Source organism: Orcinus orca, chromosome 13 (assembly GCF_937001465.1).
Source record: "Orcinus orca chromosome 13, mOrcOrc1.1, whole genome shotgun sequence".
Lineage (NCBI taxonomy): Eukaryota > Metazoa > Chordata > Mammalia > Artiodactyla > Delphinidae > Orcinus > Orcinus orca.
Genome location: NC_064571.1, coordinates 83896565 through 83910008, shown reverse-complemented (window position 1 = coordinate 83910008; position 13444 = coordinate 83896565). Strand labels below are relative to the sequence as shown.

The 13444-nt window shown below is 53.4% G+C and overlaps 1 protein-coding gene across 1 annotated transcript; it reads left to right on the top strand.

Moving 5' to 3' along the window:
* The first annotated feature begins 10848 nt into the window (after nt 1–10848).
* Nucleotides 10849–12791, top strand: KCNF1 (potassium voltage-gated channel modifier subfamily F member 1). Its single transcript, XM_004274881.4, has one exon. The coding sequence runs from the start codon at nt 10975–10977 to the stop codon at nt 12457–12459; it is 1485 nt and encodes a 494-aa protein (XP_004274929.1). The 5' UTR covers nt 10849–10974; the 3' UTR covers nt 12460–12791.
* The last annotated feature ends 653 nt before the right edge of the window (nt 12792–13444 follow it).

Below are 13444 nucleotides of genomic sequence, written 5' to 3'. Positions count from 1 at the left end.
CAGGAGGCAAAAGGGTGGAAGGAAAAGGAAATGAGACAAAAAAGGAAGGAAACAAATACAAAGCAGTATGAGACCAGGCAGGCCAAGACCCTAAGAAAAATGGAGCTGATTTCAAGGTCGCTCGCTGTTTCTGGAGAAGCTGTGTGAACCACCGCATCGAAGAACAGCCTGCAGGGTGGGTGATCTCTAGGAAGGGCAAGACATTCATCAGCCAGCCCTCCCCGGTCTCCTGTCTCTCCTGGTTAGAGTAAACTGCTCCACAATTATGGGCTGTCTTGCGGAGCCCGTGGGCAGCCACTGGGCAAAACGGAACCAGGCACCGCGCTTCACCTGAGCCCAGAAGTGGAAGGAGGAGCCAGGTTGGTTTGGCCGTAACCGCGTGGGCTCGGCCGCCACTGGGGTCGAGGACAAGCCCAGACCCTGTGGTCTAGGCCGGTTGCGGGCCACGCCGCTGCAGGTTGGGCGGCTGAGCATCTGCGATACTGTCCAGTTTGGCTCCCTGGGGCCAGCAGGTGCCCCGGGTGCAGCCCTGCAAAGGGCCCAGAGCAGGAGGGTGGGTCAAGCGGAGCAGCAGATCTGGACCGATTCCGTCTGCAACTGTCTTGACTCTGTTTTGGAAACGCTTCCTTGGATTGCTAACACCTCGCTGCCATTAGTCTGTGGACATTTTGAATGTGCGAAGTTGATCTCAGAGCTTATTGGAAATACCAGCCGCCGGGTGGGTGCACAGACCTGCTGCGCCCTCCCGCTTGGCTCCAGGAAAGGGCTCAGATGGAAACCAGCCCCTGCGTGAGCCCCTCCCGAGGCCTGCACCCAGTTTCACATGGGAGAGAGTCTGTGCCAAGTAGGTGCTCGCCATTCCTTAAATGGAAGCACAGACCTGCAGTCTGAAAACCCTGAGAGGAAACAGCCACGGTGCAGCTGCCCTTACTTGGCTCAGAGACGGGGTGAGATGAATCTGCCTTGACAGGAGCAGTGCCCTGGTCCCCCACCAGCCAGGGCTCATCCACAGCTGTCCAGCCCTCCTGGGCCTCCTGCAGCTACAGGGATCCCTTCAGCGAGGGCATCGCAGGATCATGCATGGTCAGTGACTGACCAAGAAGGGGCACCATGACCTGGCCATCCTGCCCGATTCTGCTGGGTGAATACACCCCAGAGCTCCCCTTGGGGCTGGCGGGGCTCTGCCGGGCTGCATAGCAGCTGACCTCGCCCTCTGTTCTTTCCCCGGGTCACAGGCCTCTATCCCCAGTGGACTTCCAGCAGAGCCCACCAGGCATCACGGCTGTCACAGGTCCTGTATCTCCCTTCTGAGACAAGCCAGATGTGGAAGGGGTGATGGCCTCCACCAGTCTGTTGAAAGAGCGAGTTAGCGATAAGAGCAGTGCAGATGAGCTAGGTCAGGGGCTCTGGGCGGGGAGGGAGTGCTGGGTGCTGTTGGCTGCAGGGAGGTCAGCCAGAGATGAGAGGATCTCAGCTGCCACTAGGCAATAGGGAACATTTATGCAAATTAGGAGAAGGCGCCACCTGTTTCCCACTCCCCACCTGGATGGACCCATCCCCGCAGGCACAAGGCTTGGTGTGTACAGAGCCCTTTTGAATAAAGAAATGGTGCCCCCTCTCCTGGGCAGAGGCAGCCCTGCCCTGGGGAGCATGGCTTGGCGAGGGGAGCATGGGCTGGCTTTCAGCCCCTCTGCCAGGAGCCTTGGTTCTGGGCACAGAATGCAAAATTATATATAACAGCCCTGCTCCCAGACTTTGCTCAGAATCCTGGAGCAAACCTTGGCCTTGGAGAGAGTCAGAGAAGATAGATATGGGGCATCTCAGGTGGTCCCAACTGTGGGCCACACGGCATTCATGGGCACCTCTTCTGTCACCCGCAAACCCAAAGTGGTTTAAGCAATAGGAAGTGGATTGGCTCACTGGACTAGCAAATCCAGATGGTTCAGTCTTCAGAATCAGTTTGATCTAGTACTTCATCAGTCCAAGGACATTTGTGTCTGTCTCCATTCTGCCATTGACCATGTCTGTTTCAGTTGAAGGCTGGCTCTCCTCATGGTTGCAAGGTGAATGCCAACAGCTTGCAGAGGAACATGCTTCCACATCCATGTCCAGAAGGAGAGGGAGCTTCTCTTGCCTCATCAATCAAGCAAAAATCTTTTGCTGCCCCTTGATTGGAACAACTTAGGTCTCATCCAGTCTTCATCGCCATGGCCAGGGGAATACTCTGAGAAGTTTGGAGCTGGGCCGCTTTTTTTTCCTCCTGAAACGATAATGGGGACGAGGGAGATGTATGTGTCAAGGGGGGGATGTTAGTGGGTTAGAATGATTGGGACTCCACTTTGAGGCCGAGCGTGGGGTCGTCCTATCCAGACTCCACAGCTACTACCTCCTGGTGGCGGGTGTGGAATGAGAGCTGGAGAGTGAACGCAGCGAGTGATGCCGTGTTGGGCACTTACGAAGGCACGTGAGCAAAATCTGGACGTAAGCATCTCGCCAGTTCCTGACTTCTCCCTGCTACTTTCTCTGTCTGACTGTGAGCACGTTGTTATAGACAAGGACGTGAGAACTCATCTACCGGCACTGGCAAGCAAACCAGTTTGAATCTGCTTTCTTAGGTCGCATTTCGAGCTCAGTATTATGAAAGACGGGTGCGATGATAGCAACTCTTTACATCCTGGTTCACAATGTGCTTTCCTTATTGCTCTACATGACCACCTGCTGGAGGTCTCGCGGGCATTTCCTCTGTTTTGTAGAAGAGGCAGCTGAGACTTCAGAAGGCAAAGTGACATGTCCAAGTTCACACAGCTACAAGATGGCAGAGGTGGGACTCAAAGCTTAGTTTTCTGCGAGAGATCCAACCTCTTGCCTAGAGAGATATTGCCCTCATGGTCTCGGGACGTGGGATGACTTCACTATCAGGAAGTGGAAAAAGGCCTCTTTTCTTCCTGAGAGTTTTCCTGTTGTACCACTCCCTCCTGTTCCCTGCAGGTCATGAGCTCCCCGCCACTAGAGGCATCCCAGTCGAGACTGAGCGCCTGCTTGGAGGGATACAGTGGATAGAAGGTTGACCTAAACAATTTGAGTTTCCTTCCAGTTCTGAGGTTCTGGGGCTCCAAGCTCTCTGGAAACCTGCCACCTCCCAGGGTCCATCTGTACACACGTGAGGTCCTATTTGCTTGTCATAACCACATGAAGAAGAACTTTCTGTTCCCCAAAGGGCCCTGGTGTGACCAAGGCACAGGAAGCTCCCGAGGACACTCAAACCATATACGTTTGGTGACTGCATGCTGATTTGGAGGAAGGCACTGAGCTCATGACGTCATGATTATTTGGTTCTCTTGTACTGAAACATCCCACAAATGACAGTAGTTATCAAGTCCTGCCTGTCATGACATTTTCTTCAAAACGTGAGAAGGTGTTCCTGAATTTTTTCTCCTTACTCCCATCCCCCTTCCCTGCCCCTCTCCATCCCTCTTCCCGCTCCGCTTCCAGTTCACATTCAGCCCACACCACTTTCCACTTCCCACATCATGCCCTTTCTCTCCTTGTCTGACCCCGTAATGTCCCCTTCTTTCCCAGTCTCTGGCCAGGAGCAGAAATGGAGCCAGGCGCACCAAGAGACAAGCATTTGTCCGATGTTTCCAGGACAGGGCCCTGAGCAGCTCGAATACGTGTTAATGTCAGGAGCTGAGCCGAGGTCCGTGGCCCTTTGCTGAATTCCACGGTGGAAGAGGGGGCGTAAGGAGAGGCTGGCTGTCTCCACGCCTGAGGTTCCCTTTCCCCTGTGCTGTGCGGGAGATCACAGATTTCCTACACGGCAGCCAAGTTCAATGAAAAGCACTGGCTCGGACATATACACCCAGATAGATTTGTTTTAAAATCACTAGCTATTTACTTTTTAAAAATTTAATAAGCTTTATTTTTTTAGAGCAGTTTTAGGCTTGTAGCAAAATTGAGGGGAAAATATAGAGAGTTCCCACATACCCCCTGCCCCTACACAGGCACAGACTTCCACTGTCCAGATTCTCACTAGAGGGCACGTTTGTTCCTAAAAATGAACCTACACTGATACATCATTATCACTTAGAGTCCAGAGTTTCCATTAGGGTTCACTCTTGGTGTTATACACGCTGTGGGTTTGGACAAATGTGTCATGACATGTAGCCACCATTATAGTATCATACACAAGAGATTCACTGCCCTGTAACACCTCTGAGCTCTGATTCATGCCTCTCCTCTCCAACCCTTGGCAACCACTGACTTTTTTTACTGTCTCCATAATTTTGTCTTTTTCCAGGATGTCATAGAGGTGGAATCGTACAGGATTAGCCTTCTCAGATTGGCTTCTTTCACTTAGTGATATGCATTTAAGTTTCTCCCATGTCTTTTCATGGCTTGAGAGCTCATTTCTTTTTAGCAATGATTGATATTCCATTGTCTGGATGTACCACACTTTATTCATCCACTCACCTATTGAAGGACATTTTGGTTGAGTCCAAGTTTGGGCAGTTATAAATAAATCTGCTATAAACATCTGTGTGCAGGTTTTCATGTGGATATAAGTTTTCAACTCATTTGGGTAAATACCAAGGAGCAGTTGTTTTTTTTAAATTTATTTATTCACTTATTTAATTTTTGGCTGCATTGGGTCTTCACTGCTGCGCGCGGGCTTCCTCTAGTTGCAGTGAGCAGGGGCTACTCTTTGTTGCGGGGCGCAGGCTTCTCATTGTGGTGGCTTCTCTTGTTCCGGAGCACGGGCACTAAGCGCGCGGGCTTCAGTAGTTGTGGCACAAGGGCTTCAGTAGTTGTGGTTCGCGGGCTCTAGAGCGCAGGCTCAGCAGTTGTGGCTCACGGGCTTAGTTGCTCCGCGGCATGTGGGATCTTCCCGGACCAGGGCTCGAACCCGTGTCCCCTGCACTGGCAGGCGGATTCTTAACCTGCGCCACCAGGGAAGCCCCAAGGAGCAGTTTTGTAAGAAACTGACAAACTCTCTTCCAAAGTGTCTGCGCTGTTTTTCCCACCAGCAACGAATATTGCTCCACATCCTCGTCAGCGTTTGGTGGTGTCGGTGTTTGGATTTCGGTCGTCTTCTAGGTGTGTAGCGGTATTTCACTGTGGTTTTAAATCACAAGTCTCTAATGACCTGGGATGTGGAACATCTTTTCATGTATTTACTTGCCATCTGTATATCTTCTTCAATGAGGTGTCTGTTCAGGCCACTTGCTGGGATTTTGATTGGGATTGCACTGACTTACAGACCACGTTAGGAAGAGCTCACATCTTGACAAAATGAGTCTTCCTATCCATGAACATGAACTACCTTTGCAATTACTTAGTTCTTCTTTGATCTCTTTCTACAGAACTTTATAGTTGTCCTCATATAGAGCTTGTACAAATATTTGTCAAATTTATACCTAAGTTTTTCATTTAGGGGGTCCTAATTTAAATAGTAATATAAGAGTGTATGTTTAAGTTAATCAAAGTGAAGATTCTTCCGGGCTGGTCTGGCCTATTCAGGTAGGCCTCTTAAAAGAAGACTTAGGCCTTCACTGAGATCAGAGAGGCTCTAATGCTGGCCTCAAAGAAGATTAAACCTCCATGAGTTCTATAGTTGCAAAAACATTAATTCTGCCACATAAGCAGGGAAGAGGGTCCTGAACCTCAGGTGAGACCCCAGCCCCAGCCAACACTTTAACTGCAGCCTTGTGAGATCTTGAGCAGAGGACCCAGCTAAGCCTTGGCCAGATTCCTGACTCATGGAAACTGTGAGATAACAAATGTTTGCTGAATTTGTGGTACTCCGTTATACAGCAGCAGAACAAATACACCATGTACAGCACTGGCTTTTGGGAAATAGGGAAGTTTGGTGTGCAAAGATGAGGCTTTCACATTTTTTGAATTTTTACAATGAATATATATTAATTTTGCAGTTAAACAAAAGGAAAATGCTAAAGGACTTGTTTTCAAAAGAATTTTCTGCTCCTTTTACACTCCTTTTAAAAAGCAAGCACAAAAGCAGACAGCATCCCCCCCACCCCCACCCCCACCCCCTGTGACTGTTCCACACACACAGCGAGGCCTGAAGCCCGAGAGTCCCCCTTTGTGTTCTCACTGCATTTTTCTTTCCCTAAGAAAGTCAGAGCAACTTCATCTCAGGCCCAGAGGTGGTCCTATCCCAGCCTCCGGGGCAGCATCGTGCATCCAAAGTCTTTGACATCTTTCTACACACCCGGGACATGCAGCGGCTCTGTCACATACGCAGTCTTCCCACCCACGACCTGAGCTGGATAAGTCACAGCTGAAGAGAGGCGGGGGATGGGGCAGGGGTGTTCAGACCCAAAGGGACATGCCCACAGCAGGACTGGACCCAGGAAGTCAAACTCCCCTTCCTTGCTCCTTCCCTCCTTCCTCGTTCACATTTTCAGCATCTTATAGTCCGTAAAGCCTATTCATCCCCATTATTTTATTTGTTCCTCATAAGATCTTGTACTCAGGAAGGAAAGGTCACGAATTCCATTTTGCAGGTGGAAAAACTGAGGCATAGAAAAGAAAAAAAGAAGCTCAGGAGCTGGGGCAAAAGAAAAAAGAAAAAAATTTCCTGATGAATCCATTTTTCATCATTCTCTTCTCTACCCCATTCTCCATCCAGCACCTCCTCCCACCCCGCTGGCCTCCTGCACTTGCCTTCCAGGCACAGTTTATTCAGGCAGGAGGAGGAGAGCTGAAACTTCTGGTCAATCAACTCCTCAGCTGGGTGCACAGCAATAATGAAATGTAAATTTTTGATGGAGTACAGAACTGAATCTTAATGAAAGGCATTATTAAATTCAGCAAAACACAAAGAAATTTTAACTGAACAGAACTGATTATTCCATTAAAAGGTAATAGATTGCAGCTTGCCTCTTTCGGTGTCTAGACAAATCACTTAGATGCACATGTGCTGGTTTTAATTAGCGCCATGGAAATTAAGCATTCCGTAGCCTGAAATGTTATTGATGAACAAATAAAAAAATATTTATTTAATAAAGAAAAATACAACTCAAACAATTACTTCCCATAATGCCTAAATAGATTCTGTGTTTTTTTTCCCTTCCCTGTTTAAATGAAAAACCCACATGAATCAAATTGCTGCTTCATCTTGTGTCTCACAGAAGGTTTTGTGCTCCCCCAGCCCCCCATGATATCACAAAATGTACAGTTCTAATAGGAGTCCTATGCGAGACTGAATAAAGCACAGCGAGAAACTTTCCATCTTTAGCCAAATCCAGACTTTTGCCCCCTGGTTTAATCCTTCAGGAAATTCTCAATGGATCTAGGCTCAAATTTCTATGCATCAGTGACCTTCAATGAAAAGGCACAACAACTAGATTGTTTTAAACCTATGGTATCTCAGCTAAGCCGTCACAAAATTCAGACAGGGTCTAGGGTTCAGATGATGAAGGGCTGTATCCAGAGCCTTGAGGAGGGGGAGGTCTAGGGAAGACTTGGCAGGTGTGAGGGAAGAAGGGGGATGTATTAGTCTGCTCAGGCTGCCATAACAAAATACTCCTGGCAGCTGGAAGTCCAAGATCAAATTCCTACTAGAGTTTCTGGTGAGGCAGGATCACCAGATCCTGGATCGTAGATGGCCACCTTCTTGCTATGTCTTCACATGGCCTTTCCTCTGTGAGTGTGTGCAGAGAGAGATAGAAATCTCTCGTGTCTCTTCTTATAAGGCCACTGATCCTATTAGATTAGGCCCTCACTTGTTTTAACCTTAATTATCTCCTTAAATTCCCAGTCTCCAAATACAGTCACGTTGGGGGTTATGGCTTCAACATATGACTTTTAGAGATAACATGATTCAGTCCATACAGAGAAGGCAGTAGGGGCCTGGGGAGAGTACTGGCTGAAGAGGAGCCCCAGACCTGACCTGTAAGTGTTGCTCTGGCCAGGTGAGTGGAGGCGGCCCAGGAGGATGAGGGAGGCTTGGTGGGATGAAGGGGAAGGGCATCTGGGGCTCAGGCATGGCAGTCGCCAAAGTTCTGAGGCTTTCAAGGGTTTGAGAAGGAGTCTAGGAGTCTGGGGCATAGGGCACGCAGGTTTGGAGGGGCAAGTGAGTGCCGGCCAGCTCCCCTCACTCAGTGATGCTGGGTGGCTCCCCACGGAGCAGGAGTTTACACTCCCACCTTCTCCTCTGCCTTCCGGCTTCAGCCTGGTCTCTTGTGTCCAGCAGGAGCCTTCCTCCCTGCCTTGTTTTGGTTACCAGCCCTCCAACTTGCCTTGATCCATGATTTACAGCTGTTTCTCTCCCATGCCCCGGTCGTCAGCAGTCGTGCTCCGTTCTGGGCTACTGGGGAACATTTTCTCTGCTGTATTTTGCATCTGCATCCCCCTCCTTTCCCACTGTCGCTCGCGACTAGCATTCTTCCCTGCAGCGGTCTGGGATTTGCTGAATGGACGGCGTGCTGGAAGAGATTTAAGCCATACTTATGTTTACCATGTCTGACGTACTCCGATGTTTTCTGTTCTATACTATCTCAATAAAAATGCTGGTCAGTACTCAGTAAATCGACCGCACAACCAACCAACTATTGCTCATTAAGCTTAGACTAAGATGCAATTTGAATTTGACCCTGGAAATACTAGGGAGCAACCGAAGACAGCTAAGAAAGGAAGCAATGTGAGTAAGGCCTGGAAGATGGATATGGGGTGTGTGCAGGGGGTCGCCTGCTGCACTATATCAGACAGAAGAATTGGCCTGGGGTCAAATCCCAGCTCCACCTCTTCAGCTATGTGACCAGGACAGGGGAGGCGAAGCGTGTAGGCTGGGACAGCAGGCTCTCAGGGTTTCGACCCCAGCTTTGCCATCTGCTGGCTGAGTGATCTTGGTCGGTTACCTGACATCTTCTTTCCTCAGAGAGATGTTGTGAAGATGAAATGAGAAGAGTGCACGCGCTCAGAAAGTGCTCAGCTCGTGGTGCACTTATAATAACTGTTATTTTTACTCAACCTTTCTGGATCTCAATTTCTTATTCTGTAGTAACACATCAGAGCTTGATTTTAAATGGAAACAAAATAAAATCTGTGAAAAGAAGTTTCTCCAAACTATCTTCATGTGATGTACTCTAACATATTCAGTTTTATACGATCTCATTAAAGAAAAAAAAAAAGAGTACTGTCAGTGACCCAGCCTATAGAATATATGTATTTTTTTCTTTTCTTTTGGGGGGTGGGTCTTAGTTGCAGCATGCAGGGTCTTCATTGCGGCATGCGAGATCTTTAGCTGCAGCAGGCGGGATCATTTTTTAGTTGTGGCATGCGGACTTCTTAGTTGCGGCAGAGAGCAGTTTTAGGTTCATAGCCAAAGTGAACAGTGAGTACAGAGAGTTCCCAAATACTCCCACCCGTGTCCCCCATTCCTTCAGCCTCCCCCACCAGAGGTACCTCCATTACAATCATTGAACCTCCACTGACACATCATTATCATCCAGAGCCCATAGCTTACACCGGTGCTCACTCTTGGTGTTGTTCATTCCACGGGTTTGGACAAATGTGTGATGACAGGTATCCACCATTAGAGTGTCATACAGAGTAGTTTCACTGCCCTAAAAATCCTCTGTGCTCTGCCTCATCATGCCTCTCTCTAGGGTATTTTTTTAAACACAGTCCCCGGGTCACAGATGATGCTCAGTAGTTCGCAGTGTAGAAGATGCTGCTGGGAGCTGTTGCAATGGCTCAGGCAGTGGCTGCAAGTCTGGAAGACAGGGGAGGGTGTGGAGCATTGTGTGGGAAGGGCAGAGCGGGGGGCTGGGGAGGTGGGAGCTTGGGGGCTCAAGGCTCTGGAGGCCGGTGGTGGTGGCGCTTGTCTGCAGAGAAATGGGAAGCGGCGGACCCCGAGGACTTCAAGGCAGAATTTCAATCCGCTAACCGGCGCGTTGTCAATCGGCCAGGACGGCGGGAAGCTCTGGATGAAAAGGAGGCCACGCTGGGCTCTACTCCCATTTCACGGTGTGACCTTGGGCAGTCCCTTCTCTGCTACCCGGGGCTGGACTGGCTGTCCCGGTCGGACAGTGCTCGGGTGGAGGCCACAGTGCCGCCCACGGCAGGGCGGCGTTAGGGGGAGTTAGGGAACCTGCCGGGACCAGGCAGGATCGGCAGGCCCGGACGCGGGAGCCGCGTCTGAAGGGCTTTCTTGGGCACGCTTTCCGGCGGAGCAACAGGCGGCCGTGTTCACTCACCATCGATCTTCTGGACACAGCAGGGAGAGAGAAACTTTCCAGCCAGCGCCGGCCGGCCTGCCGCTTCCAAGCCCGGGGGTCCCGGGCCCGTGGGTGACCTGCGGCGCCGGGAGGCGCAGGCAGTCGCGCGGCAGCGGCGGTGGCCGGCGCGCAGCTGTGCCCGTCTGCCCAAGGGTTAACCCGTTCCCCTGCAGCTGCCGCGCGTGCCTTGCAGAATTTCACCAGAAGAGGGTACAGTTTGAAACGCTCCTGACGTCAGGCTGGAATTCCTATTGTGTTTGGAACCGGCTCGGGCATAGCAAGCCCAAGTTGCTCTCCGCAAACCTCGGCGGGCTGCGTGGGGCCGGCGGCCGCGTGGCACGTCTCGCGCCGGGGTCGCACGCGGGGATCCGCGCGCCCGGGGACGGAGGACGGTTCCTGCTGCCCACGAGGGGACCCCACTCCCGCCGGAGGCCGAGCCGAAGCGGCGGATCGCGCCACCCGGGAGCCGGGGTGAGCGCTCGGGGCGAGGCCGGTGGCCGCGAGAGCCCCCCGCCGGCGCGCCCCAGCGCCCGGATGCCCGCCCGGAGCCCCGCCGCCAGGCGCCTGCCTCCCCCGCGGCGCGCCCCAGCCCGCTGCCGCCCGCTGTGACCGCGCTTCCAGGCAGGCGGGCGCCTGCCGGGCTTCCTCGAGGGCCGCGCAGCGGCGGGACCCGCCGGACCCCGCGGCGGCGGCAGAGCGCGGAGCCGAGGCCGCGCGGGCACTCGCCGGGAGAATGGACGGGGCCGGGGAGCGCAGCCTCCCGGAGCCGGGCAGCCGGGGCTCCCGGGCGGGAGACGACATGGAGATCGTCGTCAACGTGGGAGGCGTGCGGCGGGTGCTGTACGGAGACCTCCTCAGCCGGTACCCCGAGACCCGGCTAGCGGAGCTCATCGACTGCTTGGCCGGGGGCTACGACACCATCTTCTCCCTGTGCGACGACTACGACCCCGGGAAGCGCGAGTTCTACTTCGACAGGGACCCGGACGCGTTCAAGTGTGTCATTGAGGTGTACTATTTCGGGGAGGTCCACATGAAGAAGGGCATCTGCCCCATCTGCTTCAAGAACGAGATGGACTTCTGGAAGGTGGACCTCAAGTTCCTGGACGACTGCTGCAAGAGCCACCTGAGCGAGAAGCGCGAGGAGCTGGAGGAGATCGCGCGCCGCGTGCAGCTCATTCTGGACGACCTGGGCGTGGACACGGCCGAGGGCCGCTGGCAGCGCTGCCAGAAGTGCGTCTGGAAGTTCCTGGAGAAGCCCGAGTCTTCGTGTCCGGCGCGGGTGGTGGCCGTGCTGTCCTTCCTGCTCATCCTCGTCTCGTCGGTGGTCATGTGCATGGGCACCATCCCCGAGCTGCAGGTGCTGGACGCCGAGGGCAACCGCGTGGAGCACCCGACGCTGGAGAACGTGGAGACGGCGTGCATCGGCTGGTTCACGCTGGAGTACCTGCTGCGCCTGTTGTCCTCGCCTAACAAGCTGCACTTCGCCCTGTCCTTCATGAACATCGTGGACGTGCTGGCCATCCTCCCCTTCTACGTGAGCCTCACGCTCACGCACCTGGGCGCCCGCATGATGGAGCTGACCAACGTGCAGCAGGCGGTGCAGGCCCTGCGGATCATGCGCATCGCCCGCATCTTCAAGCTGGCGCGCCACTCCTCGGGGCTGCAGACCCTCACCTATGCCCTCAAGCGCAGCTTCAAGGAACTGGGGCTGCTGCTCATGTACCTGGCCGTGGGCATCTTCGTCTTCTCGGCCCTGGGCTACACCATGGAGCAGAGCCACCCGGAGACCTTGTTTAAGAGCATCCCGCAGTCCTTCTGGTGGGCCATCATCACCATGACCACGGTTGGCTATGGTGACATCTACCCCAAGACCACCCTGGGCAAGCTCAATGCAGCCATCAGCTTCCTGTGTGGGGTCATTGCCATTGCCCTGCCCATCCACCCCATCATCAACAACTTTGTCAGATACTACAACAAGCAGCGAGTCCTGGAAACGGCAGCCAAGCACGAGCTGGAGTTGATGGAGCTCAACTCCAGCAGTGTGGGCGAGGGCAAGACAGGGGGCTCCCGCGGCGACCTGGACAACCTCCCGCCAGAGCCCGCCGGGAAGGAGGGGCTGAGCTGGAGCAGCCAGCTGAAGATCTCCCGCAGCGACACCTTCATCCCCCTGCTGACCGAGGAGAAGCACCACAGGACCCGGCTCCAGAGCTGCAAGTGACGAGGGACGACCTGCGCACAGACGGACTGGGCTGGTGGATAGACGGATGGACGGGTGTGACAGGCCTGCCAGTGACTGCCCGGGAGGGGCCGTCCTTTGTCCCCCAGCCCTCTCCTGAACAGAACTCTGAAGGCCCCCTTGGGCACCTCTGATGAGGCCGGGTAAGATCCCTTTGTGTTTCCGGCTGTCCAGGGGCCGGGGGCGGGGGCAGGGGCGGGGAGGGGCGTCCAGGGATCACTGACAGTGTGGGGTGATGAGGGCTGTGGTCTGGCTGACGGCAGGCGCCCTCGCCCAGTTCTGTATCTCCTTCAATAAAGCCTGCTGCTCTCTGCGCCCGCCTGTGTTGTAGGTTCTGTCACAGGCTGGCCGCTCTCCACCCTGTCCCCCGCTGCACACACCCCCCCCCCCCACTCCCAGATGTGGCTCAGCCCCTCCTGGGAGGTAGGTGTGCAGCCCAGAGGGTTTATTTTTAGCTGAGGGCTAGTTGAAGAAGGGCTCATACGTAGGTTCAGCCCAGGGAGCTTTGCCACAATCCAGGAGGCTCTGTGCGTCCTGTTTCCTTCTGAGGAAAAGCTTACTCCCGGGAGAGGAAGAATTCACAGAACTGGGAACACCAAGCAATGGGGTTATCATTTCTTAATCACCTGTGCCAGGCCCTTTTCACAACTTCTTTCCATTCCTTCCAGCAACCCTGCTAGCTAGGTAGGCCGCCCCCCACTTTAGACAAGAAGAAACTGAGGCCCCAGGGCACACAGAGCAGGGATTCAGTCCCAGGTCTGATGACCCCCAAAGCACATTCATTCTCTTTGATGTGAGGAGGTCTTGGGACAGAGGCATGTGCTTGGGCCATGAGGGGAGGGTCTGCAGACCAGGAGAGGGGGTGAGCTTCCTCGGGGTGGACGTGCCTGTCTTCCAGCTCATCCTTTCTCCTAGAACCAGCACTTCTGAGGTATCAGCTGAATGCACAAACCTAAGCCCGCTCCGG

Coding starts and splice junctions, on each gene's coding strand:
- KCNF1 (XM_004274881.4), top strand. CDS start 10,975: ATGGACGGGGCCGGGGAGCGCAGCCTCCCGGAGCCGGGCAGCCGGGGC.